At 39.2% G+C, this 18,286-nt stretch overlaps 1 protein-coding gene across 1 annotated transcript; it reads left to right on the top strand.

Moving 5' to 3' along the window:
• Positions 1-392: 392 nt before the first annotated feature.
• UFM1 (ubiquitin fold modifier 1) lies at positions 393-18,076 on the top strand. The gene is made up of 6 exons (XM_063429076.1): positions 393-487; positions 4,949-5,005; positions 6,407-6,464; positions 11,531-11,570; positions 13,420-13,452; positions 17,400-18,076. Coding segments are annotated over exons 1-6 (258 nt in total). The 5' UTR covers positions 393-485; the 3' UTR covers positions 17,468-18,076.
• The last annotated feature ends 210 nt before the right edge of the window (positions 18,077-18,286 follow it).

Genomic DNA, 18,286 nt, shown 5'->3' with positions numbered 1-18,286 from the left:
TTTTCCCTTATTATTCATATGTCCACCTGTCATAAAATCAGAAATACTGATTTGCCCTCAAAGAAGATGGCCGCATCGACCTCTCCAGCTTGATGACGTTGCACCCTGAAGCTTTAGCGGGCCAATCACAGCGCTTGCCCAGTAGACACGTTTCCCTCAAAAAGCCCCCAGTAAACCAGGGGCAGTCCATGCTACGCCTGTACAAAAATTAACATATTTCTTTCGTCCTATAATAACACCAAACCCGTGGCTGCATTAGAAATCTTGCTTTAATAAACCTCTGCTGTTTTTAAGGTTCACTTTTCACGCATTATTCTAGGCTGAGCCTTTTTTTGTTGTTAAAGGAAACAGGCATATCATTGGACTACTTTCCCGAGAGGGTCTTTCGGCTCTGCTGACGTAGGGCTCGTGGTGTGGCTGCTTCTCCTGCTGAGTTGATTGGGAAGTGGTCCTGTGTTGGAGACACTATTAAAGCCCCTGTTACAATGTAAGTAGCCTGGGTGACCAGGGAGTGTGATGATTTGTTTAGCAGTAAATGATTAGAACCAATCTACAGCAGGAGCCCTCAGCCATACATATATAGTGACAGCTATTATTATGGTAAATGCAATGCCTGCTGAGATGGGAACAGCTTGAACAGCTAAAAAATGCAAGGGATTTATTGGTCTGTATCAGGGTAGGACAAACTTTGGCATTCCAGGTGTTTTGGACTACATCCCCCATGATGCTTTGCCAGTATTATGGCTGTAAGTGCATGATGGGAGATGTAGTCCACAATATTCTGGATTGCTGAAGTTTACCTACCACCTGGTCTATAGTATAATCAGCATTTTATATTTCCTGCCTGCATTTAATAGTGCTAATGACAATGTCAGTGTAGCCAGATGTGCCAGTAATAAAGATGTGCATGGCAGAACTTGGACAAGTTAGTTATGTGTACAGGGAATTTTTTTTAATTACTGTATTAAAAAAGGACCTGATTTTAATACAGTAATTAATATTTAGAATATTTTTGTTAGTATGTGATTCCGCAAAGTCAAACACTTAGATTTAGTTAGGGATCTAACAAAATTAAGTTTCTGTTGGTAATGAGTATTGTAAATGTATGTTTTTCTCCTTTCATGTAGACAAACGTATTGAGTAAAATATCACATAACTGAAATGTAAATATAGAAAACGAAATGTGGAAAACACAAGTTTAGGTATACATTTAAATGCGTTACATTTTAATAAATGCTCAAGTGACCGTTTATAGTTTGTCACCAGTGTACACTATGGTGCACATGGTTACCTGTCATGCCAAAAAGAGCTGTCAAAAAGGAGTCTCATCATTTTAAGTTGAATGCCATTTTCATAAATAAAAAACATTAAGAACATCTCGATTTTTCAAGCTTTTTGTTGAAAATTAATCCTATGTAGTCTGAGTAATCTGTAATGTTACGAAGGTACACAGTATGGTTACAGAAATCAAGTTTAGGTTACCTGAAAAATAATATACACTTCAGTTTTAAAGAAATACCCTTTTCATGAACAAATAGTGGGTTAGCAACTTATAGCTGCAGAAGTGCAAATAAAATTAATTTGGTCATGAAAGTTGATGCTAACAATTCCTACAGGTGTCCCAATCATTTTTTGCTTACAAACCCTCAACAGTATAAAGGTAGTGTTGGGACAGACTATGTTTGTACATGCACGTTAACATTATTTGGACCTGGATAGTATGTTACTGCCTGAAATAATATATTGGTATCATAAGGGCAAGAAAAAGGAAATTAACAATTTATAACCCTTAAAAGTGTAGGTCTTTACTTTAGAGAAGTGGCAAAGAATGTCAAGGTGTCAATGAGTACAGTTTCCTACACCATGAAAGGGTAACTGGAGGAAACTCTCGCAGGATGGACTTTAGTAGACCCAAAGCCACAACAGAATTAGAAGACAATTTTCTGAGAGGCAGAAGTTTGTATAAGAGATGGCTCAAAGGGCAATAATTTAACGCTGGTTGAAGTAAGAGTTAAAGGGACACTATAGTCACCTGAACAACTTCAGCTTAATGAGGTTGTTCAGGTGAGAACTATAGCTCCCTGCAGCCTTTCTCATGTGTTTACATTGAAAGCGAGGAACACCTCCAGTTGCAGTCACTCAGTGATATGCCTCCATCCACTCAGATCTGCTGTGCACAAGCATCCTGTGATTCAGTATCTCCTCCCACTGCATGCAGACACTGAACTTTCCTCATAGAGATTCATTGATTCAATTCATCTATATGAGGAGATGCTGATTGGCCAGGGCTGTGTTTGAATCATGCTGGCTCTGCCCCTGATCTGCCTCTTTGTCAGTCTCAGTCAATCCTATGGGGAAGCATTGTGATTGGATCAGGCTACCACTTCTGAAGATGTCAGCAGACTGTTTTTTTGTTTTTGTTTTGTTTTTGAGGCAAACAGCATGCAGAGTCACAGCTTCTGGCTTGAATACAGTAAGATTTTGCTATATTTTGCTATATTTATGGAGGCATGAGGGGCCCAGGGGGGCTAGATGGTGGTGTTAACACTATAGGGTCAGGAATGCATGTTTGTGTTCCTGACCCTATAGTAATCCTTGAAGTAAGAGTGATAGTCTGGAGTTCTTTTACTGGATCCAGAGTCTACGACATGCACATAAAGACATACTGAACCAAAAAGACTACCCCAGCTTTTTGCAGTACCTGCTATACGCTATACCTGGTTGGTCAGGGGTTCGTCCTTCAGCAATCTAATGACCCAAAATACATCCAGGCTAATTCAGAACAACCTAAAAAGTTCAGTTTCTGAAGAACTGCAATAATTACATTGCAAAGTTAACAACTCCACAAGAGGAGTTTTACTCCGTGGAATGAGTCTGGATGTCCTCACTGTTTGCATGAGGATGTCCAGCATCTTGAAAAAAAACAACACCATAGGAATGCTTTACTATGGGGAAGCCCTAATGTGCTTGCCGTGCATGTACATCAGGTCCCCCCCATTGCTGACAATGTGGGAGGATGATCCAGTGACAAGGGACCTCAGTGCTGGAATCATGTAAGTGAATGATAGGGTTTTTATCCCTTTCATGACAGGGTGGGGAACAGCACTGAGGTAGAGGGACCCTAGAGTGTTAGAAATACAGTTTTGTATTTCTAAGACCATAGTGTTCCAACAAAACAAGCATTATCTATATCCCTCAGTTGCCATATTGTTAATGTGGAATTTAGCAATCTGAATTTTGTCCTGATTTTACTTAAAATGCAGCTTAGTGCATTAGGTATTACTTCTGAGGGACATATCTTCCCATTTCCTGTGTCTCTGGTTCAGATCCTGCTAATTTGTGCTGTTTAAATAACATTTTTTTGTGTCCGGCTAAACCTGAGGCTTTAGAGAAATAAGGTTTAACATTAGGTATGATCTATTATAAGTCATCTTGGTACACTTTAAAACCCAGACAATAGAATTGTTCAAATAGACATATTACTGTGACGGTAAAATCAATAATACCGTGTGATGATTTTGGCATTTGAATTAAGCAGACCAGACGAGGTCAGTTGGCCTTTATCTGTCATTAAAAATGTTAAAGGGATACGATAAGTGCCAGGAATACAAAGCTCTATTCCTGGCACTTTGGCTCCCTATGCTCCCCCCCCCCAATGTCAGTATCTTATTTCCCAATCAGATATGAGAGGGATTGATGACCGCTGTGAAGGATCAGGTTGTAGGGAAAATGTGGCCTCAGCGCTGGAAAAGAGGAAAGTTTGGGCTTTTATGAAAATACAGTTTTTTTTTGTTTTTTTGGTTACAGTAACCAATTAAGCTATTTTTCTGATTACCGTATGTCCTAATTGCGTCATGATGTAGACTCCTTGCTTTAAAGTACTATACTAATAAAATAATTTTATAGTTTTTATTTATTTTTTTTATTGCACTTATATTTCCTTGGAAGTTATTTGACAGCACATAAAGAAATTGCTTATTTTCATTAAAATATTACGCCTGACTGTTGATAGTTGAGGCTTAGAATTACGAGTCGCCATGGCGACTGGGCGCCTGGGATTTTTGGAGCCCTGATGTAATGTATCTTTTACATTATGTGACATTGGTGGAAGGGCTAGAGCAGGTTTAGGGGAGGTGCTTCATTTTCGGACAGCACCTGAACGAACATACATACATACTGCTCTTGGGTGTAACTCTTACTATAATCATGTATGTCCCATTTCTTTAAGATATTCCCATGTAGTGCATGGTGGTGACCCCTGTTTAGTTCCCTGTTCACTATGGGGAATAGTTGCATGGTTAACATCACCATCCATGTACTACAATATTCTAAATGATAATCTGTTCTTATCCCAGACATATAACTGGGGGAGTGTGGATAAGTAAATATATATATATATATATATATATATATATATATACATATACACACACACATAGAAAGAAAGAAAGAAAGAGAGTCCTACGGTACAGGTCCTAGCTCAATATTAGTGAGAGTTACACTCCTGAGTGGCACCTGCTGCCACTTTAATGTTGGAATCTAAAGTAGCTGCTGACCAAGACTATAACTCCCACTAAGCTCAGGCAACATTAGAATAGTGCTGCCGTGACAAAAAAGTTTATTTGGGGATCTAGAGACTCAGCCTTCAATCTTGTGGTTTATTATGTTGTCTCCGAAACCTCCTAAAAGCGTTATTTATCCATAATAAGCAGTATGTGTATATAGTTAAAATAAAAGAAAATATGCTTGCCTTTTTTGCCATTGCCATAATTCTATGGTAGGTGAAGTTTAAATCTATTATTACACTTTTTTATTTTTAAATTAATATGTGAGTGTACTATTTTATTTAAATGGTTCTCCCCTCCATGCATCCTTGAGTGAAAGCTTGTATCAACACAATGTCGTAATGTTCTGTATTATTTATGTTTTCTTTTCATTTCTATTATAGGTCAAAGGTAACATTTAAAGTCACACTTACTTCAGACCCTCGGCTTCCGTATAAAGTGTAAGTCATTGTTTTGAGTAGGAAAAAAATATACATATTTACCTATATAAAGGGCTGAATATTTTAAGTCTGCTACTAGCCTTACTTGCCAAAGCCAGCCTTGATGATCCATTTCATATTCACCAGAGAAAAATGTGTTTGGGAATAGCTGTTTTGGATTATATTTTTTTCAATTATTCTGTGACCATGTTAGCTCTCCTTCAAAGCTTACTTAGTGGGTACCCGTCATGCCCCGTTTTACTAACCTGTAACATCTATATATTGTGCTAACAAATTTATAGATTTCTTATTATTGTATTGTAAAGATCGCTCCCCCCTCCCTCCCAGCAGGCAGACTCTTAGCATACATGCAATGTCGAGCTCAGGCGGCATGAGAACATGATGACTACAGGCTGTTCTCTGTTTAGGCTTGAGTGTGATTAAGCGCGCATGCGTCATTGTTGCAGCTGGCATCTTCACTGAAGACCCATCAAATAACACGATTACCAGTGTAATGCACCTCATCAAAGCCATAACGCTGTGTAAGGGCTTGTAGTGGGATTCAACATCTGCACTGTATCAGAGCATTGCCATGGTACCCTTAGCAATGCTCTAATACGCTGCAGAGAGTGATACACGCTACAAGCTTCCAGGTCACTTTGCTTGCTAGCAAACTAGTAAAATAGGCAGTCATATAGGCACTTGCAAAAGGTCTACACAGTACACAGGAGCCTCCCTAAATAGATTATAGTATATTGGTCGTCAGCCCCCACTCCGTCCAAGCCAGTGCTTGCTTACATATACAAAAAAACAGAATGATGTCATATGTCACTCCAATCAGTGGACTCAAGTGCTGGCAATGAAGCCAGCACATCATGCCAACAGGAGGTTGTGCTAGCTGTTGGGAAAGCAATCCGGGCTTTCCCAATGATAGGCTGGACAAAATACAGATAACACTCCCATGAAGGCAGGCAGAGCTATTGCAGCACAGGAATAGCTTGGAAGGAGGTGAGTATATTGAAAATTAGATGAAGGAAACAAATTGTGTAATAGAAAAATCATGCTAGCAAACACACTTTTTTTGTTTAATTTAATTTTGAGGTGTATGTCTCCCATCAAACTCGTGCTGTTCAGGAAGCACTTTTTTATCATTGCAGAATATATGCGGAAATAAAAATGTCATTAGACTTATCTTTAGAAGTGGGATACTGTCATAACTGTATATTTATACTGCTAATAGCATCTGTTCTTAATTTTGATATTGTGTAATAATGTTGATGATATATCATATTGTGTTAATTTTTCACTTTTTTTGCATGCATACAGCCTAAATGTGCTGAATTTTGTTATCTTCAAAGTATGTATAATTACTCTTGGTTATATTTCCTCATTTCAAATGTAATTTTGGTTTTCAATCCATAGATTATGCGTTCCTGAAAATACACCTTTTACTGCAGTTCTAAAATTTGCAGCAGAAGAAGTAAGTACTATATGTAGTAGTACCATCACAAATAATGAATAAGTTAATAAAAATAAGAGGAGTTTAAATTAAATTTTACTTGTAAAAAGGGGAGATTATTTAACTATATTCCTTTTTCTATTTGTTTAGAGTGCATTTTGTTTAAGTTGTGAAGTGGTTTTAAAGGGAAAAAGTGGGTTCATTGACCTTTTAATTGTATAATGTGCTTGTTGAATTATGATTACTAATTATTGAAACGGTCAGTCTAAGATCCACAATCACACTTGGTGCATACAACATTCTGAGCCCACTCTAATGTTTGGGTGTACTATAAGCAGCAGTGATTTGTAAAATCCAGTAAACGTCACTAGAAGCATTTAAACCCTTTCCTGCAGATGGCGATATTTACACTTGCAGGATTAAAATGACAGGGACATTGCACCCAGACCAGTTCATTAAGATGTAGTGTCTATGTGCGTTTAGTGTCCCTTTAAGTGCAGGAGTACGGAGAACAATGCTTTAGACTTCTGTAATATTTCTATTTTTTAATTAATAAAGATACTGGTTTTACTACATGGTTTTTAGTCCGCATTACAAATGTACACAAAGGGGGAAAAGAAATCTGAGTTGCTCTCAGGAAGACATTATGTACTTTTTATTTTGCTTGCTGCTTATTGAGAAGGACTGGGGAAATGAGGAAAGTCATCCCCTCCCTTTTCCCAATGATTAAATTGTCAGTGCGAGCAGGTTTCCTCACCAACTCTTATTGTGATAATGGCAGGTCTCCCAAAGAAATTTGCCTTGGTTGTTCATTTGTAGACACCTTTAACATATCGGTTAACGTGTCATATTTTTATGTTGTCTTTTTAATCACTTGATACAAGTCTGACTACTTTGTATCTCTAATACAGGAACATTTATTCTTTTCTGCAATAACTAGTTAAGATCACAAATTGAAATTAAATTTTATCAGCAGCCTGAAATAGAAATTCTGGTGCATTGTTCCCTTGTAAATGCTTAAGGCGGCACTGTCACCCCCATGAAAAATGTGTATTTTTTTGTAATGATAGAATTTTTATGAAATACTAATTTTTGACTCTGTTTGAATTTCACTGAAATTCCAACCCAGTCAAGAGATATACAGAGACAAAGTAGAGACTATTTTGTCTCTGTATATTTCCTCTGCTTGGCACTTTTAGACACTGGGTACAGCTACTGCTGTCTAGAAGTGTCACTCCGCCAGCCATCAACAGTGACGTCTGCAGAGGGTCTCAAGATATCATCAATACACCTCCATGCTGTACTATCATGCTTCCTTTGGGAGCAGAAGAGCTGCCCCAGAGGAAAATGGGCACACGTGCAGGGGACAGATCCATATAAGAACCCCAGTGGCAATTCCATTGTTGGGGGGGTCTTTGCAAAGTCCCTTGACGGTAATAGTGACGCTTTAAGATAGTAGTATTGACATTTCATGTAGGATATATTTACAGAGACACTCCACTGCCCAAATAAAAAAAAAATTGTTTGTAAAAAAAAATTCTGTTTAGTAGATATATTCCCAATGACAACATGCATGCATTTAATAATGCATATTTCCACTGGGGGTATATCTAAAAAAAAAAAAAAAAACAGCTGTCAAAAGCTGCAGATCACGTTTCTGAAGCCTTTACAACCCCCCCCCCCCCCCCCCCCCCCCCTTCTAACCCATCCCTTAATTTCAGTCGCTGTCCAATCACAGTCTTCCAAATACAGCTCAATGAAAAGCCTTTACAAGGCAGGTGCTCTGGGCAAATGTTTGTCTGTTTGACAGCCAGGGGATGTAACAAGGTTAATTTATAAAAAGTGCCAGTTACTACTGAAATCTGCATTAAAAAAATGAAAAACTGCACATGTTTTTTTGCAAAGTGGTTAAGAGTGTCCGATAAAATGATTACCGCATTTATCGGCGTATAACACGCACTTTTTCTCCCTGAAAATAGGGGGGAAATGATGGGTGCGTGTTATACGCCGATATACCATATTTATTTACCTGTCTTGAAGCGTGGGCCGGTGTTCAGCGCGCACCGCGGTACTGGAACTTCAATTTCAGGTTCCGGTTTCCGGCGGGACTGAAAGGAAGTGTGCACACTTCCTTTCAGTCCCGCCGGAAACCGGAACCTGAAATTGAAGTTCCAGTACCGCGGTGCGCGCTGTGAAGCCGGCCCACGCTTCAAGACAGGTAAGTAATTATGGGACAAGGGAAAGTGCACTATGGGACAAGGGTAGGGGGTACACTATGGGAGGGGGTGGAGAATACTATGGAAAGGGGGGGGACACTATGGAATGAGGGAGGGGGACACTATGGGATGAGGGGAGGAGAATACTATGGAAAGGGGGGGACACTATGGGATGAGGGGGGGAACACTATGGGAGAGGGTGGAGAACACTATGGGAGAGGGTGGAGAACACTATGGGAGAGGGTGGAGAACACTATGGGAGAGGGTGGAGAACACTATGGGAGAGGGTGGAGAACACTATGAGAGGGTGGAGAACACTATGGGAGAGGGTGGAGAACACTATGGGAGGGGGTGGAGAACACTATGGGAGGGGGTGGAGAACACTATGGGAGAGGGTGGAGAACACTATGGGAGAGGGTGGAGAACACTATGGGAGGGGGTGGAGAACACTATGGGAGGGGGTGGAGAACACTATGGGAGGGGGTGGAGAACACTATGGGAGGGGGTGGAGAACACTATGGGAGGGGGTGGAGAACACTATGGGAGGGGGTGGAGAACACTATGGGAGGGGGTGGAGAACACTATGGGAGGGGGTGGAGAACACTATGGGAGGGGGTGGAGAACACTATGGGAGGGGGTGGAGAACACTATGGGAGGGGGTGGAGAACACTATGGGAGGGGGTGGAGAACACTATGGGAGGGGGTGGAGAACACTATGGGAGGGGGTGGAGAACACTATGGGAGGGGGTGGAGAACACTATGGGAGGGGGTGGAGAACACTATGGGAGGGGGTGGAGAACACTATGGGAGGGGGTGGAGAACACTATGGGGAGGGGGTGGAGAACACTATGGGGAGGGGGTGGAGAACACTATGGGGAGGGGGGGAGAATACTATGGGATGAGGGGGGAACACTATGGGAGGGGGGGGCACTATGGGATGAGGGGGGGGACACTATGGGAGGGGGGCACTATGGGGGGAAGAATACTATGGAAAGGGGGGGACACTATGGGATGAGGGGGGAACACTATGGGAGGGGGTGGAGAATACTATGGAAAGGGGGGGACACTATGGGATGAGGGGGGGGAACACTATGGGAGGGGGGGAATTTCCTTCTTAAAATGAGGTGCGTGTTATACGCCGATAAATACGGTATTTTCTAAAAGTGTGTTTGTGTGTGTCAGTCACACACACATCTTCCTCATGGAAACATGGCTGAAATAGGTATTGAAATAGAACAAAAATAATCTGCAATTAAAGAAAATAATGCAGCCTTAGGAAACTGCTGCCATTAAAAGCATGCTGTTCTTGTTTTAAAGAGAACAAGAACAAAGTTGGTTTATTTAAAAAGTTAGCTTGTAGAAATTCTCCAGGCAACAGATTGAGACACAGTTTAGAAATGGCACGTTATTTTTATTTTTTTCGTTGTGTCCTGAGCACAGTGTAAAGCTCCATGCCTAAAGCATTCAACAATGTGAAATTAATGTAAGTCACTCCAAGTGAAATGACCAGTCAACTGTACAGGAAGGAATTGTCTGGCAGCATCTTTACGTTGGTTTTCAGGATTCCCCACAAGCAGTCAAGTGATTTAATAATTGTTCCAAGGCTATTGACATGGCGGAGTTATAAGCAATCTTCCTGACAGATCCTCAAACAAAACAAAACAAAAAACCTCAAAAATCAGAGACCTCTTTTAGGTGATCAGGAAGATTGACATGTTATGTTAAAAAATTTTTTTTTTTATTTTTTTTTTTTATCTATAGCATATATTGTTTAACTTTTATTAAAGAAAAAAAAATATATTGATTCTTTTCTCTTATCTGACTTTTCTAATGGAATTATTTTCTGATTCTTATCTGTATGACAAACCCACCCATCAAGCCTTGAATTATTAATGTATTTTTTCCACTCACTGCAGAACTTTCTTAGGAACTGTGAAGATTTATAGCAAAATGTCAATACATACTATTGTCTTGTTTTTTATATATATTTATATTTTTATATATATATATATATATATATATATATATATATATCCTATATTTATAACATTTCTGAACAGCTTTTTCAATTATTGGGCCACACTTTAAAAGTTACAAATAAAATGTTAAGCTCACCTTTCATCCTTGCGACCTCCTTACAGCAGCTGCCCACCTACTGGGAAGTCATCACTAAGACGATCACCAGCCCAATCCAACGCTTCTCGTTGGTGAAGCATTGGGGGCACTACTACCATTACTATTACTGCAATTGCCATGTTGTGTTGATCGGATCCCGTTCGTAGAGAAACATTATCCTTATGCTTTTCTGTTACAAGATTTGTCGTCATCATGCTGGGTGTGATGACTCGGAACATAAAGGACTTGCGAAGTGTGTAATGAGGGAAGCACGTCTAGTGCCAGATTGAAAATCACTAGAGCCATTCTTAAGGCGAAATGTAGACAATGTAATTTGTCTAAAACAACATTGATTTACATTGTCAGATTAAATGGACTTCATCTAGACTCCAATACCATTATATTATTCTATAAGGCAGGGAATAGTGTCCAAGTGACCCCAAGTAAGAAGTCAAACCATTTTCTAAAATGGCTTGCTCTTTACAATGGGAGGGGAAGACTACTGGCACCATAATCAATAATGTTTATTAATGTGCCGTTTAGTGTAATGTTGAGTTATTTTGAGAAAGGTCATATATCTAGTTTACACTTAGTGGTAACACCCCTGGATATTAAAAGTATTAGGAAGCTATATGCTAAAACATTGATTTTTGCCAAATTTTTCCTCATATCAGCTTTCTCTCTCTGAGTAAAATAGTTTTTTTTTTTTTTTACTCCAAAATTATTTAACACATTTTGTTGTTTATTTTTCTGTAGTTTAAAGTACCTGCAGCAACAAGTGCAATAATAACTAACGGTAGGTCTATTTATGTGCTCATTTTCTTATAAGCCTTTCAGTGTAAATTTGTGTTGTACAAATTCATATTTTGAACATGTATTCTAACAAACATGTCAGTTATTTAGTGTATTTTCCTTTTGTGTGGTATCTTTCACATTAACCTCTTAAGGACACATGACATGCGTGGCATGTCATGATTCCCTTTTATTCCAGAAGTTTGGTCCTTAATGGGTTAAATATACAAAAATGTTAAAGACTTTGATTTCTCCCTTCTGGCCTACTAACATTCCATCATGATTGTATAATATAGTCACCAGGGCCACAACAGCTTAATGTAGTGGTTCTGGTGTCTATAGCCTGTTCCTGCAGGCTTCTTAATGTAAACACTGGCTTTTCATAGAAAAGGGACCTGAACAGCCACACCATACATAATTGTATTCCTGACACTATAAGTTTCTGTTAAGGCAATGAAAGATGTTTCCTCACCGGTCCTGGTGACATCCTGGAAGTAACTGAATTCTGTAAGCTCAGCCAGATTAAAAACCACACGTGAACAAACTAAATGTACCTATCTCTCGAATACATCACACCTGGCTAAAGTTTGCTTTCAGATATACTTACATATTAGAGTGATCACTAATGTTACCAGGTGTTGTAGTCTACCAATTTGTTATGATGTTAGTTCTCCATATGTTGACTCACTTTGACATTGATATGTTGCGTGTTGTTTTTTTTTGTTTTGTCTTTTTTAGTTTTTTATTTTTTTAGCTAATTGCTCATTTCTGTTTTTCGAAACATACTTCTTTTAGGCTAACCTCTTATGATCCCTTGAATTTATGTCAGATAGCCACTCGTTGCTATGATCCCTGAAAATGTAGTATAATGGGGAGTCTAAGCACCACAATCACTACAGCCTGTTGTAGTGGTTATGGTACTAGTGGACTGTAAGTGCCACCCCACATTTCTGTTTATATAACCATTTTTGTGCATATTTATATTCAATATACATTGAACAATGCTATTGACCCCAAGATCTGTCATACAGCATACGCAGTAGAAAATAAGTGTTCAATCCATCCTTTATTGCTCATAGTACATATTTCTACGCCCCATTTTGTTTGGTTTTTTTGAGCAGTTTGATGAAACTGGGAGCCCCTTGGTAGTAGACCCCTCACTCTTTGTATTGCTGCTGCGGAAGTTACTTTTCCACATTAATGCCATCAGTCCCATGTGCATTAGGGCTGTAGTGATAGGCTGAAAGTGCCTGCTGATAGGCTGTATCTGTCACATCCATGCAGGTCTGGCTAAAATTAATACTGCTAATGCACAAGTGTAACTATCACTTAGACGTTCTGCAGTAGAGGAACCAGGCCCTGGGGACCCCTTGAATTTTGGCAAAATCGGCTGCTGTGGTTATAGTGCTTATTTTGCCTGTTTTAAATTTCACAGTCATAAGCAGGGCTTAACATGTAAAATCCTGCTCTCCTAGCCAGGCATTAAGTTATATGCTGTGGTACACTCACCAGGGGTAAATTTCTTCTCGCTAGGGCTACATTTTCACTAGCTAAAGGTGAGTGGCAAATTTGTTTCCTGATGCCAAAAAACTCAGCAAACACTTGGCTCACACTGATTACAGAATTCTAGTTTTTCAGACCTGCATAGGTCAGTCAGTCAGAATTGTTGCTTTGTCACTGGCGTGCATCCACAAAGAAAAAAAGGTAGCACTCCTTTATATTTTTGTTTTTCTGAAATCTGGTGAAGCAGTTAAGTTCATAATTACACCATGAATATGAATAAGTGCACATTCTATGTAATGTTGAATTTGCTTTGCTTAAAAAAAATCTATATTTTCCGATTTATTCTGCAGATGGAATTGGTCTTAATCCAGCACAGACAGCTGGTAAGTAAAATTGAGAGATTATATTGTTCACCAAATATTTTGATTTTTCTTTTCTTCAAATTCTAACCAAATATACTTTATTTTAAAATGAAATGCCTTCCTGTATTTAAATGTATTAAACGGGGGGCGGGGCCGGGCCGCCGAGCTGAGCGGTCGCAGGAAGGATCAGCTCCTGCACAACATGGCTAATTAAGCTGATAAACAGCGATTTTGGCAGCAATATGGGACCGAAAATCGCGACCCTCGATGTACAAGGGCTACCGGAGCTGGGGAGAGGCTTGCTCCCGGAGTTTTAGTCCCCCGGAGGAGGGACTCCCGCGGCACCATGCGGGATCCCACCTGGCAGTGAGTGGAGTGGACGGCCGCCGCTCCACTATCCTGCCCAACGGGGCCCGACAAGCTTATGGAACCTCGGCGGACCCGGTCCTGATCCCCCCCCCCCCCCCCTCTGGACCGGGGGGGTGATCCTGGTCCTTGCCCCACAACCACACCCGGAGGCGTTGCCAAACCACCATGCAGGCCGTGGCCTGAGGCTAAGATGGCGGAGGCCAAGCGTGTAAGACCCGAACTGCAGAGACCAAAGCAAACCGCAGACACCTGCTGGCTCAATACGCAGGGCAAAGAGCTACAAACGATGCATGCTAACAAGCGACACCCAAGTACGGAGATGCACCGGACACACAACGCCAGTATCCTACCGCACATCGCCCACGTGGATGGCGCTAACAGGCTCAGTGCAACAACAGGGCAGAGGAAGCCGGGGAGGTCGGTGGCAACCATTTAACAGCGGCAAACAGTGGAGAGTGTCTCACGACAGGCGGCAGAGAGAAACCTTACCCTCCCCCTCCAGCACTAAGTGCCGGCACACAGAACCCATCAGCGGCTGCATGATAATGAAGCACGCAGGCCTGACCCCCCCCGCACGACCTAACCATAAGAGTTGGCGAGGGCTCGAGTGGCATAGACTGACCCAGGGACTAAACATAACAGAAAAGCGATGAAGTCTCCTTACTCAGTCGCAACCACTCTGACACACATCCCCTCTGCTGTCACCACCGGGAGTTACCTGCTGTGAAGCGCATCTTGACCAACGGTGCTGTGACTTATAACAATCTGGCACTTCAGAGTTAAACATTTTTTATTAAGCTGGTGTATCATCTTAGTTTTAACCCTTTCATGTTTGAGTTTAAGCATGTTTGAGCTTGTGTACCACTCAACTACTACATCTCACTTTAAGCTGGCTTACAGGCTACCTTACAGACCTGAGTACCCATCCTGTCAGAATAATCAACCTGTCTATAGCCATTAGTCATTTACTTAACCATCAGCGTAGCGAGAGCTAACTAGTATAATCTTGAACGTAGATTGTATGCTCAAACCTAGTTCTCCTCCTTTGTCTCTCTTCTACCAACTTTTCCATGACATGTTCATTTTAATACACATAACCTTCAACAATTCGCACAATGTTAATGTTGATTGCATGTACTAGTACGCATACCTACTCACAAAAAATGTGCAGATTATTCCTGTCATGACAATGTTTACGTTGATATACCTGTGACTACTGTCGTGACATAACAGGCTTGCTTGTAACCCATAATGCAAAACAAAAATAAAGAATTAAAAAAAAAAAAAAAATGTATTAAACAATGGTTAGTAAAAATCAAAATGGCATTCTATAAATTTACATCAGTATCTGTCATAGTATTTATTAAAGCATATATGATCACTTATTAAATACGCTAATCTTGTTTTTGAAAGCTTTATTAAGCTATTTAATGTATAGCATTTCTTTTAAATAAATAACATCTTATTCGGTTATCTGCTTAAATTACATCTGATACTTTACGAAGATAATTAACACTGTTGGATTATATTCCAGTGTTCACACGAGATGATGAATTAATTGAAGACCTTTTGATCTTAGATAATTTAAAATTCATCCTGATGAGGTTTTTAAATATTTAGTCTACCCAATAGGGTGCAACTAGGCAACACTCTGAGAATTTTCAATAAAACCTATTAAAACTAAGAAGCAATTTCAACATGAATGAACCAATTAATTCACATTTCGTACTTTGTCATTAATATGTCTGTCATTTACTTGTTTAATTGAGTTTGCCTGTATTAAAATGTCACGGTAATATTCAGTAGGTGAATTTAATATTGATTAAAACTAGAGTAATACTGTGCATTAAATATAAATCATGCAAATCATTTTAATCTATATATATGTATGTATGTGTATATGTGTATATATAGGTATGTGTGTGTGTATATATATATGAAAGGGGGTACATTGACGTTGTGGCAGGCTTATGGAATATATGATCATCCTGAACAATCAGGATGTGGAATTCTCTGCCTGAAGAAGTGGTTTTATCAGAGTCCATACAGATGTTCAAACAGCTACTAGATGCATACTTGCAAAGACAGAATATTCAAGGATATAATCTTTCAATGTAGGGTAATAACTGCTTGATTCAAGGATAAATCTGACTGCCATTCTGGGGTCAAGAAGGAATTTTTTGTCCTAGCTTGTTGCAAAATTGTGATTCAAACTGGGTTTTTTTTTTTTTTTTTTTTGCCTTTTGGATCAACAGCAAAAAACAGGTGTGAGGAAGGCTGAACTTGATGGTCTCTTTTCAGCTATCTAACTATGTAACTATGTAACTATATAATGTAACTAAACCCCCATTATTTTTTGCCTAGGTGAGGTGTTTTAAATAAAACTATTACAATCTCTAAAATTTGAAATCATTGTTTAGTGAATAAGCGAGTGCCCTGTCTCAGCAGATTTTGCACATGCCTAGTCTACTTTAGGAAGGAATCCCCCCCCCCACCCCATGCAGCTATAACAGCTTCCACTTTTTTTAAAAAATACTTTTCACAAGTGTTTCAGTGGGAATTCTTGGTCATTCATCCAGGAGGGCATTTGTGAAATCAGGAACTGATTCATGAGAAGGTCTGGCTCGCAATTTCAATTCCAGTTCATCTGCAAGGTGTTCGATAGGGTTGTGGTCAGTGCTCTGTGCAGGCCAATAAAGTTCTTCCAAATCAAACTCGTCCAACCATGTCTTCATGGATCTTACTTTGTTCTGGTGCACAGTCATGCCGGATTAATTCCCCAAAGCATAATATTGTCCAAAATGTTTTGTTATGATAAGATTTAAGGATTCCTTTCTCTGGAAGTAGGGCACCTAGCCCAACCCCTGAAAAATAGCCCTATATCATTATCCCTACTCCACCAAGCTTTACAGTCGGCACAATTGAGTCAGGCAGCTCACGTTCTCCTGGCACCGAGACTCACTTATGAGAGTGACAAGCAGAGAAGTGTGATTCTTATTTGTTTTTTTGTAAAAATTACTTTATACAGAATTCCTTTTTCTTTTTATGAGTTATGTGTATGTCAATAATTAAAATCTAAAACAAAGACATAAAAAGTATGATTGGCCGCAACTGTGCCTCATTGTTTACTATTATTTAAGCTGCTGTCTTATAAAATAATCTTGGCAATAGTGCATTGCCTAATGGATCCTAATGTAGCATCACAAGCGAGAGCATCAGCTTGTGTATGAAAGTATATATTTTGAATTATGTCAAATCTATGGTTGTTTTCAAGGTCTTGTGATATTAGCAAAGTTCTCTAAAGTTTCTCAAGTTCTTTGAACCTACATTTATCTGCTGCTAAGTGTTCCTCGTGTCATATTTATGTATATTAAATATGAGAGAATTTACTACATTTTCATGATTTTTTTTTTTTTCCACTTTTTACATATTTAGGAAATAAATAAAACCGCATGTGCATCATGTACCAGTAGGTGCAAATAAATACTAGGCATTATTGCCTTCCCATACTGCTTAATAGAATGTTTATAAAACGTGTGATATAATAATTGTGTTTAATAGTTTTAATAATTTATTTCTTTTATTCTTTTTCATTATAGGAAATGTTTTTCTTAAGCACGGTTCTGAACTAAGGCTGATCCCCAGAGACCGAGTTGGCAGCAGTTAATATTCTCTAGGTTTTTTGTTGTATGAAACATGGGAGTCCTGCTTGAAAAGAAAATATTTATTGAAGAACTTAAAATAATCAAACTTACATTTTATAAACAAGACTTTAAAGTTAACTCACGTGGACCCTTTTACAACGAAATTCAATGTTTCTTTGAAGATTGAAGGTTTTATATGGTTCCATCATTGCTTTGCATTTCTATAAAATGGCAGCCAAATCAATGCCATGCTGTTAAGTAATACATATAGTGGTGACATTACCAAATAGGTAAGCTAGATTGCGCTATTCTGTTTTTCAGCCAAGCAAAGCACTAGTGTATTGTTACAGCCTGTTTAATGTGCCATGTGCTACCCAACACGTTTTAGCATTTATGCCTACGGAGTCCCCTGTGACACTGTTTGTGTATAACACTATTGTCTGCTAACTCATTTCTTTTGCGTTTTTCTTTCTATGGTTTTTGTACCTTTTTTTTTTTTTTTTTTTCTTCTTCTAACACCATATCCACATCTCATTTTTCTGTATCTGCCTCAAATATGGAATTCAATCCTTTTCTCTCCTGATTTCAAAGCAAAGTAAATTAACGTACATAAGTTTCTAGTGTACAAACAAGTAAGATATTTTATCATTCATCTGAATTCATTGGAATCTGCAATTTATGTGTTTGAACATCAGCTTTGCAGTTGCAAATATTGTTCTATTGTTTGCCGGCTTGTGCACATGCGTAAACCTGAATCATAATTTCCAATAGCCATTGATGAGTGACAATTTAAAGTCTGGAGAATAGCAAATAATCACTGGTAAGTGTAACATAGACTTACC

This window comes from Pelobates fuscus, chromosome 1, assembly GCF_036172605.1.
Source record: "Pelobates fuscus isolate aPelFus1 chromosome 1, aPelFus1.pri, whole genome shotgun sequence".
Taxonomy (NCBI): Eukaryota; Metazoa; Chordata; class Amphibia; order Anura; family Pelobatidae; genus Pelobates; species Pelobates fuscus.
The sequence above is the reverse complement of the archived record's forward strand: the minus strand, read 5'-3'. Positions and strand labels throughout refer to the sequence as shown.